The following is a 14,987-nucleotide window of genomic DNA, read 5'->3' on the forward strand; positions in this document are numbered from 1 at the left end:
AGTCACATAGCTGTATGGTGTCTTAGTTTTTTGTGGGACAGGTTGTACTTTCTAATTCCACCATTAGGCTACTTTCACACTAGCGTTCGTCGGTCCGCTCGTGAGCTCCGTTTGAAGGAGCTCACGAGCGGACCCGAACGCAGCCGTCCAGCCCTGATGCAGTCTGAATGGAGCGGATCCGCTCAGACTGCATCAGTCTGGCGGCGTTCAGCCTCCGCTCCGCTCGCCTCCGCGCGGACAGCTGAACGCTGCTTGCAGCGTTCGGGTGTCCGCCTGGCCGTGCGGAGGCGTGCGGATCCGTTCAGACTTACAATGTAAGTCAATGGGAACGGATCCGCTTGAAGATGTCACCAATTGACTCAATCTTCAAGCGGATCCGTCTCCCATTGACTTTACATTGAAAGTCTGAACGGATCCGCGCAGGCTACTTGCGCACTTGCGAATTTTTTTAAAGTTATTAATGCAGACGGATCCGTACTGAACGGAGCCTCCGTCTGCATTAATATGAGCGGATCCGTTCAGAACGGATCCGCCCGAACGCTAGTGTGAAAGTAGCCTTAATTATGGCATAAAAAAAATAGTGTGAAGCGGTAACAAAAAATTCCAAATTGGGTGGAATTGGAAAAAAAAAAAACACACAATTCCTCCACCGTTTTACGGGTTTTGTTCCCACTGCGTTTCCTTTATGGCAATACTGACCCATGCCCTTCATTTTCTGGGTCAGTAAGATTACAACAATACTGCATATGTATAGGTTCTTTATGTCTAAATAGTGTAAAAATAAATGTAAACTTTGCAACATTTTTTATTCTATTTTTTTTACATCCCTATATTCTGACCCAGAGATCAGCCATTTTGAACCTTTTTTTCCGTTACACCATTCTCCGTATTGGAATTTTTTTGGTTATTTTGCGGCTTATATAGGAGCCTGTAAATTTTGTTTTTTAATTTTCATTTTGTTCAATCAGGGATTTTTAAAATGCCATTTAAACTCAATATTGCTCATTTCTTATCCTGGCCTGCCATCTGTTGACCAAAATAAGAATTGCAGCATGAACACTTTCAGCCTCATCAGCGATGCCCAAAGTGTTTAGCACAACTACCGATGCCCCAGTTGGCCATACCGGGCATCGATAGGAAGCTTGGAACCGCAAACTTCGGTGTGTTTTTGCGCATTTAGATGCCGTGATCTCACTTGGTCACATCATCTAAAGCATTTAATTACCGCGATCAGCATTATTGGCGGTCACTGTAATTAGCAGCAGGTCTCTGCTTTTTGAAACCGCAGAGACATGGCGCCTGCTGCATGTGCAAGTGGGCGCTATGTTTACACATCGCTCCAGCACCGCTTGGTAGCGGATGGGTTAAATGGAAATAAAAAATGTATGAATGTTCAAAATTTTAAAACAAACTATTGGATTTTGTGGGCTGACATGAGCTTCAAAATCATAACAAAAAAGTAAAAAAACTTAAAAAAAAATAAAAAAATCTATATATATATATATAAAATTACATTAACAAAAATATAAACATCGTTGGTATCACCGCGACCAAAAAGGCCCATACTATTGAAATATAAAAATATTTTTGTAATACAGCGAATGGCGTAATGGAAAAATAAGTCAAGTGGTACCTTGCAACCGAACCTGAGTTTGGGAAATAATTTTTTACAGTATAAATCAATTTCTGAAGTTATGTGAAGTGTTGCAAGACTTTGCGAAGTAATAACTTCGGTTCATTGGAGCCAATACATTCTAATACTGTACAGAGCTCCTACTCTATACAGTGTTCAAACAAAGTTTTATGCGAATCGACTTCAGATGTTTCATCCGAAGTCGATTCTCTCATCCCTTGATATAACTATTTTTAAAAAAAGTTATATGGTGATGTAAAAAAATATAATTTATTTGTACACTATTTAGACATAAAAAACAAAACAAAAAACAATACATATGTGGTATCGTTCTGACCCAGAGAATGAAGGGGGGCATGGGTCTGTTTTGCCGCAAAAGCTACACTGTTGGAACAGAATCCGTAAAATGGTGGCGGAATTGCAAATTTTCTTTCCTGCTTCCCACTACATTGTATGACATAATAAATTATGGCATTAGAAAGTACAACTTGTTCCTCAAAAAAAAAAAAAAAAAAAAAAGCAGTCGTACAGAAAAATAAAAAAGTTATGGCTCAAGGAAGATGGGGGAAGAAAAATGGAAACGCCAAAACAAAAAAAAAAACCTCTGGTACAATAAGGGCTGTTTCACACGAGTGGATGCCGTGTGTGTCATCCGCAGCATGAAATAGAGCCAAGCTGCGCTCTGGACAGCAGAGACACGGAGCAGTAACCTGATTGATAATGATCAGTGCCGCTCTGTAATCTTTTTGCTACAAAATCACGGTGACAACTTTATCTCACTGTGATTTTGTAGTAAAAAGATCAGAGAGGCAAAGAGCGTTATCAATCATGTTAATGCTCCGTGTCTCTGCTGTCCAGAGCTCGATGTTCGGATCGCGGCTTGGCTGTCATTCACGCTGTGGATGACACGCACGGCATCTGCTCGTGTGAAACAGCCCTAAGAGTTAAAGTGGTTGTCTCATGAATACAATCCCAATTTGAATAGAAGCTGAGCACCATGGGTCCAGCTTTTCTAATCCTGACCTTTCATTTTCCCTGCGGCAGCCTTTGCTGAGGAAATTAAGCATTACACAGCAGCCATTCAAATGAATGTCCATTCATTTAATGCATGGACAAACCAGGTCCTCAAGAGTTCTCCAAAAGATGCTCCTGGATCTTCCCTGTATTTTGTCATCCATGTGCCCTAACAGAGCATATGGCCATCAGACCTTTTTTAGTCTGTCACAAAAGCACTCTACAGTGTCTGGAGCATATGTTTATTGTATAGCCTAGTGCATCATAATTAGGGCTCATGCACACAACCATATGTATTTTGCAGAACGGAACAGCTGGACCCTAATAGAACAGTCCTATCCTTGTCCGTTATGCGGACAATAATAGGACATGTTCAATTTTTTTTTTAAGGAATGGACATACGGAAATGGAATGCACGCGGAGTAACTTCCTTTAGTTTTTTTGCGTCCTCATTAGCATTAATGGTTCCTCATACAGTCCGCGAAAAAAACGAAACGAGCACTGAAAGAAAATGTGTGCATGAGCCCGTAGTAGGATAATTGTGACCGACATTGGGTATTGGTTGGGTGAAATATTGCTGCTCATTAAGATTTTTTTTTTTTTTTGTTCTTCTAATTTTCATCACTTGTTGTTACAGCATTTCCAGATGTGAAACCTGCAGAAACCTCGGAGTCTGCTGATAAAACCATTTTAAATGTTCCTGAAGGAACGGTATCGTGGGATAAAACGAAGGGCAGTGAGGTGTCTGTCATGTTAACATTATCTGCAGCAGCAGCAAAGGTACGTTAAGGGGTGCAAGTCAACGTAAAGGAGTATACGTATTGGGAGTTGCCGTTTTTTGTTTTTTTTTAACTCGTTTTATTAAGCGATGTCAATCACAAGCATGATGCACACATGACATTACATCAACCCACGCAGGGGTCAAGAATATGAAGAGCAAGTTAAACAATCTTATAAACGACAGAAATGCAAATATACCGAGAGCCCCAGACAGGGGAAGGTGAATGGAATAAGGCACAATCAACCCAGGGTACAGCACCGTACACACAATAGAGCATGAATACATTAAGGACCGCATACGACAATGTAAGCCCAGTGGGGTTGGGGATGAGGGTCACTAAGGACCATCGCCAGTCATAAACATGTGCGAAGAGTGCAGAGTGATCGGAGAGGCACACCAGTCGCCCCACACTCTATCGAACTTCTGAGGGCACCCTCTGTGCTTAAAGACAACCTTCTCCATAGAGACTGCATGATTCACCAGGGAGATCCACTGTCCCTTAGAGGGAGGGAGATCACCCATCCACCTCAAGGCAATTGTCTTTCTGGCAAGGAATAAAGTTTCAACTATAAAGATTCTATGGTAATGAGACCATGACTCCTCATCCACAACCCCCAGAATACACAACTTGGGGGAGTTGCCGTATTTAACTTTTGCATCTGCTTTCATCTGCAGAATTTGAATGGTGTCGTTACCGCAGTAGCTGGTTTGCTGAGCATCAAGCTACCAAATTCTTATGAAGTTCTTTTCCCTGAGAGTGGTCTAAAAAGTAATGTCGAAATAAAGAAACGTTTGGACCCCTCCACAGAAGGTGAGTGGACTGTAATGTGGGATACTTTTTTTCCAGCCTGTGTTTTCTGTTTTTGCTTGAAATATTCCTTTCTAAGATTTACAAAGCGTTCTCCTTCCGGTACAATGTGTACTTGGTGTTTAAAGTCTGGGGATATTGTTTTGAAAGCTTCATGGCTTCTGTGACAAGTAAGTCTGAAAAACATGCTACAGAAATGGAATGGTTTGTCAGGGAGCAGGAGCGTGTAGCTATTTATACATTAATGTATATCTCATCTAGTTATACCTTTTATTTCCCTACTATATGAGGGGGACGCCCACCAGCTCCCAGCCAGTCACTGCGCTGTTAGGGAGATGGATGTTCCTTAGCAGCGGCTCTGAACAAGTTTTCTACTATAAATACGTTTTCCCTAAATATAGTACCATATATTAGAAAAATGTTCCCTGTCCCTAGCCATTAGCAATAAAAAAAAAAAAAGACATGTCAGTGCTCAAATCCGTGAGAAGATGGTCAGTGATGCATCCGTGAAGCTGTCCGTTAAGGATCTGGGTTGGGTCCGTGTGCCATCCGTGTTTCAATGATCCTGCACAGCTGAAAAAAAACTATTTTCAAAGCATCTCTTCCTAATGATCCATGAAACACAGATGCAACCCGGACCCATAGGTTATAATGGGCGTGATGGATCCGTGAACATGGACAAAATAGAGCATACATCCGTGCTAAAAACACTGACCCACGGACTGTGCTAAAACACTGATGTGTGAATACACACATTAAAATGAATGGGGACATGTGCTGTCCGTGGAGAGCGTGAAAGAGAGCCAAGCCCCGGACAGCAGAGACACGGAGCATTCACATGATTGATAACGTTCTTTGCCTCTCTGTGACCTTTTTACTACACAATCACGGTGACAACTTTTTTTACTGTGACTTTGTAGTGAAAAGGTCACAGAGCGGCAAAGAGCATTATCAATCATGTGAATGCTCCGTGTCTCTGCTGTCCAGAGCGCGGCTTGGCTCTCTGTCACGTCACGGCATCTGCTCATGTGAAACAGCCCTTACGGTACCAAAGTGTTTTTTTTTTTTTTGTTTTTTTTTGTTTTTTTTCTCGTTTCCATTTTTCTTCCCCATCTTCCTTGAGCCATAACTTTTTTTTATTTTTCTATCTGCTCCTGTAAAAGAGCCCTAACTCTTTTTAAGATAAAGTAGTTTTCATGAAGGCAGCCATTTTATGCTCTGTTAGTATTCAAATTAATAGTTAGCTTTTTACCTGTCTGAACAGGCTGCAATCTCTTGTATTCTACTCTACAATAGAGCAAAGTGTCAATCAGCAAAGGGCTCACAAATATTCTTATATATTTACTCACTGGGAGGTAGTACTCTGTTTAATTGGGTTAACGTTTTTATGATGCACTGCAATATGTAACTTAACAAGTGTTGTCGTTCTTCTGAACAGATATTTACTTCATGATTCATTTACAGTCAGCTTTTAAATTGTAAATGCCATCCTTACAGGTGACACCAGTGACAAGGACAAATCTGAACCGGCAAAACTGGAGAATAGCACTGACTGGCTCAAGCAGCTCGATGCAGTACTTCCCGGTTACACACTGAAGAATGAGCTGGACATTATTACTCTTCTAACACAGGTTAATATTTGTGTTCTTATTCCCCTGTAGATATTTTCGGGGACAGTTAATAACTGAACCAGTAAAGTACTTGCTGCTGTATTGAAGGGGTTCTGCACTTTGTTTAAACTGATGATCTATCCTCTGGATAAATCATCAGCATCTGACCGACGGGGGTCCGACACCCGGTACGCCTGCCGATCAGCTGTTTGAGAAGGCAGCGGCACTCCAGCAGCACCGCAGCCCTCTCACTGTTTACCGCAGGGCTAGTGACGTCACGACTAATATCACTGGCCTGGGCGCGGCTAAGCTCCGTTCCCTAAATGGAGCCCCGCCCAGGCCAGTTGATACAAGTCGATACGTCACTCGGCCAGCGGTAAACAGTGAGAAGGCCGCTGTGCTGCTGGAGCGCCGCTGCCTTCTCAAACAGCTGATCGGCGGGGGTCCCAGGTGTCGGACCACCGCCGATCAGAAGCTGATGATCTATCCAGAGGATAGATCATCAGTTTAAACAAAGTGCAGAACCCCTTAAAGTTTATTGCCCAAAGAAATGACACTACGATTTCCAGGCGCCCTGCTCCAGTTGCAAGGTATTTCACTCTCCTGGCAAACAATTTTTAAAGGGGTTTTCCCATCTCAGACAATGGGGGCATATTTCTAGGATATGCCCCCGTTGTCTGATAGGTGCGGGTTCCATCGCTGGGACCCGCACCTACAATGAGAACGGAGTGGGAAAATGAACGGAGGGCGCATGCGCAGCTGCCCTCCATTCATTTCTATGGGGCCGCCGAAAATTGCTGAGCGCTGGCTCGGCTATTGCCGTCTGCCCCATAGAAATGAATGGGAGCATGTGCCACGCATGCGCATTGCGCTCCCATTCACTTCTATGGGAGCAGTGCCTAGTGCTGGATGGACCCCGGGAAATCCGGGGTCCTCCAGCCACAGCGCTCCCCACCTCGTTGTAGATGCAGGTCCCAGCGGTGGGACCTGCACCTATCAGACAATGGGGGCATATCCTAGCGATATGCCCCCATTGTCTGAGATAGAAATACCCCTTTAAAAGTGCAGCCAGAAGAATAGACAGTTCATGTCCATGAAGTCTTTTACAGACAGGAATAGCTAAGCGATACCCTGTGGGTGCTTTCCTAGCCCCCTGATGGTCTCAGTTTTCTCGACTCTCGTGATGTCATGTCTAGTGTTGAGCGAACTTGTATTTTAAGTTTGGCGTCTAAAGTTCGGGTCATCAAAGTATCCCGTTATGGATTCTAAATTCAGTTATGGTCCGTGGAATCAATAATCGGCCATTATTGATTCCGCTACCACGGACCACAACGGAAGTCGGAATCCATATCGGGAACCATATCGGGATTCTCCGCTAACCGGAAGCCGAACTTTAGACGCCGAACTTAAAACAGAAGTTCGCTCATCACTACTCAATACTAGTCATGTCATCTTGACCTGAGACCACTATGTTGACTGCAGTGGTCATGTACTTACTAGTGTTGAGCAAACTTCTGTTTTTCAAGTTTGGCTTACAAGGTTCGGATTCAGGTTATCTAAGAATTCTGTTATGGATTCCACTACCACGGACCATAACTGAATTCAAGTTATGGTCTGTAGTAGCGGAATCCATAACGGAATTCTTGGATAACACGAACCTTGTATGCTGAACTTGAAAACAGAAGTTTGCGCATCCCTAGTCCTTACAAGCCACATCATCTGTTTCCCGATACACAAAGATGGTCTGAGGATCAGGCAAACACTGGCAGGGGATTTGTAAGGTGAGTATTACTCCTGGAAAACCCATTGCATAAAGGGGCTTTTGGTGGGATAAGGTGTCAACTCTGCCTACTCACCCAGTTGCATTAATAAAATGTATTATATATAGTTATCTTGATTGTGAACGCCACTTGAGCTGTCTCCTTTAATGGTGCGTCTGATATTTTTTCTAGGAGGAGACTGATGTAGAGAAGACGGTAAATCATTGTTATGTTAATAATGTGTCCAATCTGGATGTTCGCCAACTTCCTGTGTTACCTGAAGAAACGTCTCCTCCTCCCTCTCCATTTTCACCTTCACCTGCTAGTCCTGTTGAACCTCCTGCTCCTGAACCAGAACCAGTTCCCACTCCTATACTGTGCCCTCTGCCTCCAACTCAGTCACCAATTAATGAGGAATCTATAGAAGCAGCCAAAATTAAGCAAAGGGCGCGCCCCTCTGAGGAAAATTCGGAAGAATCCCGGCCAAAAATGAAGAAGTGGAAAGGTGTTCGTTGGAAGAGACTGCACATCTTAATCACTTTCCAAAAAATCGGCTCGCGGAATTGCGAGAAGGAGATTTGCGAGGTAATAGAAAGACTTGGCACTACTCTAAAGCCTGACACCTTGCCTCCTGATCTCCGAAAGTGTTGCTTTTGTCATGAGGAGGGCGATGGACCTACTGATGGACCTGCACGGCTTCTTAACCTGGATCTTGATCTCTGGGTTCACCTTAACTGTGCTTTATGGTCTACAGAGGTATATGAGACCCAAGGGGGTGCTCTGATTAATGTGGAAGTGGCACTGCATCGGGGGTTGCTTACAAAGTGCACCCTGTGCCAGAAAACAGGTGCCACGAATAGCTGCAACCGCATACGCTGCCCAAATGTCTATCACTTTGCCTGTGCCATCCGTGCCAAGTGCATGTTTTTCAAAGACAAGACGATGCTTTGTCCAGTGCACAAGTTAAAAGGGCCTTGCGAGCAAGAACTGAGTTGCTTTGCAGTCTTCCGGCGAGTATATATTGAACGTGATGAAGTCAGTCAAATTGCCAGTATCATTCAGCGTGGGGACCGTATCCACATGTTCAGAGTTGGAGGACTTGTTTTTCATGCCATTGGCCAGCTTCTGCCTCATCAAATACAAGACTTTCACAGCGTCACTGCCTTATATCCAGTGGGATATGAGGCCACAAGAATATACTGGAGTATGAGACATAGTCATCGTCGCTGTTCGTATCGCTGTAGAGTGTGTGATAACAATGGTCAGCCAGAATTCACTGTTCAAGTTATTGAATATGGTTATGAGGATGTGGTGCTGAGAGACTCCTCTCCCCAAGGTAGGTTTTTCTACGTAAAACGTAATCGCATTTGCTGATTGTTTGATAAGAGTCCCAGCATATTAAAGGACACCTTCCTCTTTTATAATGTGAACCGTCAGTAGCTGTTGACTTACTTTCCAACTCCCTCGTCCAGACGTCCAAGCCTGCATGTTTTTTAAAAGGTACCTGTCGGCAGATTTGTACCTATGACACTGGCTGACCTGTTACATGTGCACTTGGCAGCTGAAGACATCTGTGTTGGTCCCATGTACATATGCGCCTGCACTGCTGAGAAAAATTATGTTTCAATGTATGCAAATGAGCCTATAGGAGCAACAGGGGCTTTGCCGTTACTCCTACTTGCTTTGCTCTCTCTGCAACTGCTACGCCCTCTCCACTTGTTGACAGGACCAGGCAGTGTAAACGTGATCACGCCTGGTCCCGACTTCTCCTAAGTCAATCAAAGTGGAGAGGGAGCGGCAGTTGCAGAGAGAGCTGAGCCTCTAGGTGTAATGGCAACACCCCCGTTGCTCCTAGAGGCTTATTTCCATATATTAAAACATTTTTCTCTGCAATGCGGGCACATATGAACATGGGACCAACACAGATGTCTTCAGCTGCCAAGTGACACGTAACAGGTCAGCCAGTGTCATAGGTACAGATCTGCTGATGCTTTTGTTTTGCTCACTCTGATCTGATTTGGATCCTATTCCTCCATTGGTGCAAAACATAGCTCTCACAAACTATTACATATAGCTTTGTAAATTAATCCATAGACTGGAGGTTCATCGGCTTCATTAAAAGTCATAGTAAAATCGAATACATTTTAAGGGATCTTTTCCAAACAATGAAGTAGTTTGCATCCGTAATTATGTAATGTATATGTTTCTAGCAAGGTTGGGTGTTGCCAAATAGATCTGTAATTATATGCTCCACACTGGTTCTTCCCAGCAACTAAGAAATTGCTAGATTCCAGTTTTTAATGACTAAATGTAATCTTCTGAAGACTGTGGTTGATATAGCCATACTCTTCATCTGTTCATATACAGTTGAATTAGGCTACTTTCACATCTGGATCACTGGATCAGCAAAAACGCTTAGGTCATGATGATACAACTGTCTGCATCTGATATGAACGGATCCGGTTGTATAATCTTTAAAATAGCCATAACTGAGCCGTCATGACTGCCATTGAAAGTCAATGGGGGCCGGATCCGTTTTGTATTGTGTCCGAGAAAACAGATTCGTCCCCATTGACTTACATTGTGATTCCATCTTGCTCCACATCCCAGGACGCACTTGCTGCTTTTGTCTGCGTCATGGGAACGCAACCAAGTGGAATGGAATGCATTCTGGTGCACTGTGTTTCGTTCAGTTTAGTCCCCATTGACAATGAATGGGGACAAAACTGAAGCGTTTCCTCCACTATTGAGATCCTGTGACGGATCCCAATAACGGAAATTTAAAACTCTGGTGGTGTTGACCATAGAGACAGTAGCTAAATTTTTCTTTTCTGTCCACATCAGCTCTTTGGAATCGCGTTGCGGAGCCTGTTGCACGCATGAGGAGAGAAACTGGAATGCTTCGCCTTTTCCCAGAGTATCTGAAAGGGGAGGATATGTTTGGACTGACACTGCACGCGGTGCTGCGCATCGCCGAGTCTGTAAGTTACACCGGAAAAGTTTTCAAATATTGTAATTTTTATAGCATTTGTTAAAGGAAAACTAAACCTGGAAATGAATGCTAAGTAAATAAGACTATAGTTGCCCTCACGGTTTGTCAGTGTTCAGCACTTTCTGCGTGATCCTGACAGTCTTGTAGAAAACCTGCAGTGAAATCTCCTGATCTGCTCCATTTTTGACTGGTGGCCAGTTAAAGAAGTGTGATTACCAAAAGTGGCTGGGCATAACAATCTTTTTGTCCTACTGCAGGCAGGACACAGCAGGGGAGGCTCCTGCTCCAGCCATTGTTCTTACAGCCATGTGAAGTAGTAGAGGGACATGCCTGGGGCACAGATTTCTTTATAGATTTCTCAATTTTAAGTGTACTTTTAGATAAAATAGGACAACGGAAAATGTGCGCATTTTCTTTAGGGCCTCTTGCACACGAATGTTTGTTTTTTCCGTTTACGTTCCATTTTTTTGCGTTTCGTATACGGAACCATTCATTTCGATGGATCCTCAAGGATATTACTGTTCGATCGGGACAGCTGTTCCCTTCCGCAAAAAATGGAATGCACACTGACGTCACCGTATTTTTTGTGGACCGCAAAATATTGAAAAAGCCATACAGTTGTGTGCAAGAGGACCTGTCACCTCTCCTGACATTCCTTTTTTAATAGCTTCATGCATTCCCCATATACTAACAATTCTGGAGCCTCTATTCTTATGACTCTATGCTGTGCCATTCCTTTATTATTCCTGCTAGAAGTTATCAATGAATTCCTAGCACTCGGCAGTAAGGGTACAGAGGGGTGGTAACCAGTTGGGGGGGGTGTCCCTGCACAGTCTGACAGTGGCAGCACTGATTGGATAGTGTGTGTCTGTGCATACCTCCAGCAATTAATTCATGCCTTCTAGTTAAAATAATGAAGGAATAGCACAACAGCAATCAAGGGGCAGAGGAAGCCCACCTCCCTCTGTATATCTGATAAGATGCAGTCGAATATTGATGACCTGTCCTCGGAATAGGTAATCGGCCTGTGATCTGGTGCCAGGAGTCGGATCCCCACCGATCAGCTTTTTGAAGCGGTTGGGGTGCTCTGCTCATAACTGCAGCCTCTTCCTAGGCCAGTGATGTCACGTTCATCGGTCATATGGCCTATACACAGCTTCCCTGCTTCAGCTCTGTGTGACAGGATTATATTTTTGTAAACCAACAAGTAGGTGTACTGATTTTTAATTCTTGTATGTCTTATTTCTAGTTACCTGGAGTAGAGAACTGTCAGAACTATCTCTTCCGGTATGGTCGACATCCTTTAATGGAGCTGCCGCTTATGATTAACCCAACTGGCTGTGCCAGGTCAGAGCCCAAGATTATGACCCACTATAAACGGTAAGGTTTAGATCAGTAGAAATGTAGTTTAAAATCCCAGGCACTCCTACCGCAATACTCCTTAAATAACTGCATTCGCTCTTCAACGAGCGCTATGTGGCCTTCATCTGGTCCCACCTCTGGGACCCGCACCTATCTCTAGGACGCAGCCCGCAAAGTGGAGAAGAGGGAACTGTGCATGTGCGGCCACCGTCCATTTACTTCAATGGGGCTGCTGAAAATGGCCAAGCAGCGCTCTCTGCTATTTTCAGAAGTCCTATAGAAATGAATGGGAAGCACAAAGGACAAGCGTGGCCACCACTTCTTTTACGTCTATGGGGCTGATGGGAATGAGAGGGGCCAACCCATCCAAGTATATTTTCTACTGATGGATTAACATTGTAGGTTTCTTAATATATTTTGTGAAAGCCGATTTATTTATTTTTTTCTTGCAGGCCTCACACGCTTAATAGCACTAGTATGTCCAAAGCCTATCAGAGCACCTTTACAGGGGAGACCAATACACCTTACAGCAAGCAGTTTGTGCACTCAAAGTCATCCCAGTACCGCAGGCTAAAGACTGAGTGGAAGAACAATGTGTATCTGGCTCGTTCTCGAATTCAAGGACTAGGGCTATATGCTGCCAAAGATCTGGAGAAGCACACCATGGTAATAGAATACATTGGCACTATCATAAGAAATGAAGTTGCAAACCGTCGAGAGAAAATCTATGAAGAGCAGGTACGTAATCTTAACTGCGTCTTGATGTCAACATTCGGTGTAATTTCTAGCAAATCTCGCATTCCCTGATTTTTTTTTTTTATATTCCTGTTGTGTTCACAGAATCGGGGAATCTACATGTTCCGAATTAATAATGAGCACGTGATCGATGCCACTTTGACTGGTGGTCCTGCTAGGTAAGTGTATAGGTTTTGGATAGGACAGAAATGTTTGCCAGAAGAACCAATTTTTGAAATGTATCTAGATGTTCAGTTATGGACACTTTCCCTGATCAGATATGAATAGCTGTCAAATTATGTCAAATTTTATAGTGCTGTAAAATTCTTTAAACTTGCTTGAGCCTAACCAAACCCTGTGCTTTTCCCACATTGTACAAGACTGTTTTATGATTTGCCTGATATTGCAGGTACATCAACCATTCCTGTGCCCCTAACTGTGTTGCTGAGGTAGTCACGTTTGACAGAGAAGACAAAATCATCATCATCTCTAGTCGTAGGATACCAAAAGGCGAGGAGGTAGATGTTTCCACTATTTAATTGGTTTTCTGGCTTCCTGTAATTCCAGTCTAGACAAAACTCCAGTACAAACAGTCTGGACTCCAGTCTGTCTGGCTCCAGATGTTAACATAAACATGCATCTTGAAAACGGTGCAGCATTGTCACCGAAAATGTTAAACAGTTAAAGAATTATTGTACATTTTATTTTATTTATTTTTTATATGGTGAGCCTGAGGCTAAGGGTACTTTCACACTAGCGTTTTTCATTTCCGGCACAGAGTTCTGTCCTAGGGCCTCAATACCGGAAAAGAACTGATCAGTTTTATCCCCATGCATTCTGAATAGAGAGCAATCCGTTCAGGATGCATCAGGATGTCTTCAGTTCAGTCTTTTTGACTGTTCAAGACGGAGATAATACCGCAGTATGCTACTGTTTTGTCTCTGGCCAAAAATCTGGAAAACTTGCCGGAATGCCGGATCCAGCATTCTTTTTCCATAGGAATGTATTAGTGCCGAAGCCGGATCCGTCCTTCTGCTCAGACCGAAAAAATTTGAAAAAAAATATATGCCGGATCTGTTTTTCCGGATGACACCGGAAAGACTGATCCGGCATTTCAATACATTTGTACGACTGATCAGTCTTACAAATGCCATCAGTTGGCATACGTTTTGACAGATCCGGCAGACAGTTCCGGTGACGGAACTGCCTGCCGGATTCCTCTGCCGCAAGTCTGAAAGTACCCTAAGACATTAAAGTGGTTTTCTTGAGATTTTATTTAACCTCTGGATAAGTCATCAGTATCTGATCAGTGGGGTTTCGACACCCGGGACCCCTGCCAATCAGCTGTTTTGAGAAGGCACCTACACAAGCAGTAGCCTTCTCACAGCTTAGCCTAGATAGACCATTTGATGTGACATTCGTCGGTCACATGGCCTAGGCGCAGCTCAGCTCCATTGACATAATTAGGACTGAGCCGCTGTACAATGTATGGTGCGGTGCTTGGTGATCGCAGGTGCCTTCTCAAACAGCTGATTGGTTGGGGTCTGACAAATAAGCACTCCGTAGTGCATCCGTGGCTTTCCGCTCCATATCTTCCGGATTGCGAACTCATTCAATGTAGGCCGCAATACGGGCACAGTTGGAACACGTTTGTGTGCATGAGCCCTAATGGAGGAAGTTATCAAGCCCTCCACTCCAGAATTCTGGCTTCAAAAAGTCACAGAATAGCACTTTTTTTTTTTTTTTTTTTTTTTTTTAAGCTTATTTTTTTTACACCGCTTGAGTTTTGAAGGTTGGTTTGGAAAGTGGGCGTGGTTAGCCTGTTCAGCTAATGTAAGCCACGTTTATCAACTGACTTTTTAAAGGGAGTCTTTCACCTAAAATCATCAATATAGAACACTAACATCAGGATCTCCATTACATTCCCCATATTAGAATGCTACCTTCCATATAGCTGTCCATCGCCGATTTTCTCAGAAAAACACTTTTATTCAATATGTTAGTTAGATTCTGAAGGTGCCCATGTGGTGCCCAGGCCCCTCGGTGCTTTTCATACAAAACCCTCCCCTTTCACCCTTCTGGCCTGCCCTAGGTTTTTCTGATTACATCCTCCACTTAGTGAGAAATCCAGCACAGTTCACAAGATTCGCTGCGCATGTGCCGGCCCGTAAATCCCTATCTAGCTGGCCTTGTGCCTCTGCCCATAATGGGTAATGAAGTACGCAGGCGCTGGATTTCTCACTAAGAGGAGGACGTAATCAGAAGAACCTAGGGCAGGCCAGAGGGGTGAAA

At 43.7% G+C, this 14,987-nt stretch overlaps 1 protein-coding gene across 4 annotated transcripts in view; it reads left to right on the forward strand.

Moving 5' to 3' along the window:
- The window catches only part of KMT2D (lysine methyltransferase 2D), a 134,541-nt gene that overhangs the window by 115,924 nt on the left and 3,630 nt on the right, over positions 1–14,987 (forward strand). For all 4 annotated transcript variants that reach the window (XM_044284050.1, XM_044284051.1, XM_044284052.1 and 1 more), the window contains 9 exons: positions 3,285–3,427; positions 4,104–4,239; positions 5,734–5,867; positions 7,799–8,942; positions 10,451–10,587; positions 11,848–11,978; positions 12,413–12,698; positions 12,801–12,874; positions 13,105–13,213. In XM_044284050.1, the coding sequence (XP_044139985.1) occupies positions 3,285–3,427; positions 4,104–4,239; positions 5,734–5,867; positions 7,799–8,942; positions 10,451–10,587; positions 11,848–11,978; positions 12,413–12,698; positions 12,801–12,874; positions 13,105–13,213 (2,294 nt within the window). The remainder of the gene's footprint in view (positions 1–3,284; positions 3,428–4,103; positions 4,240–5,733; positions 5,868–7,798; positions 8,943–10,450; positions 10,588–11,847; positions 11,979–12,412; positions 12,699–12,800; positions 12,875–13,104; positions 13,214–14,987) is intronic.

The sequence above is a fragment of the Bufo gargarizans genome, chromosome 3 (genome assembly GCF_014858855.1).
Source record: "Bufo gargarizans isolate SCDJY-AF-19 chromosome 3, ASM1485885v1, whole genome shotgun sequence".
Lineage (NCBI taxonomy): Eukaryota > Metazoa > Chordata > Amphibia > Anura > Bufonidae > Bufo > Bufo gargarizans.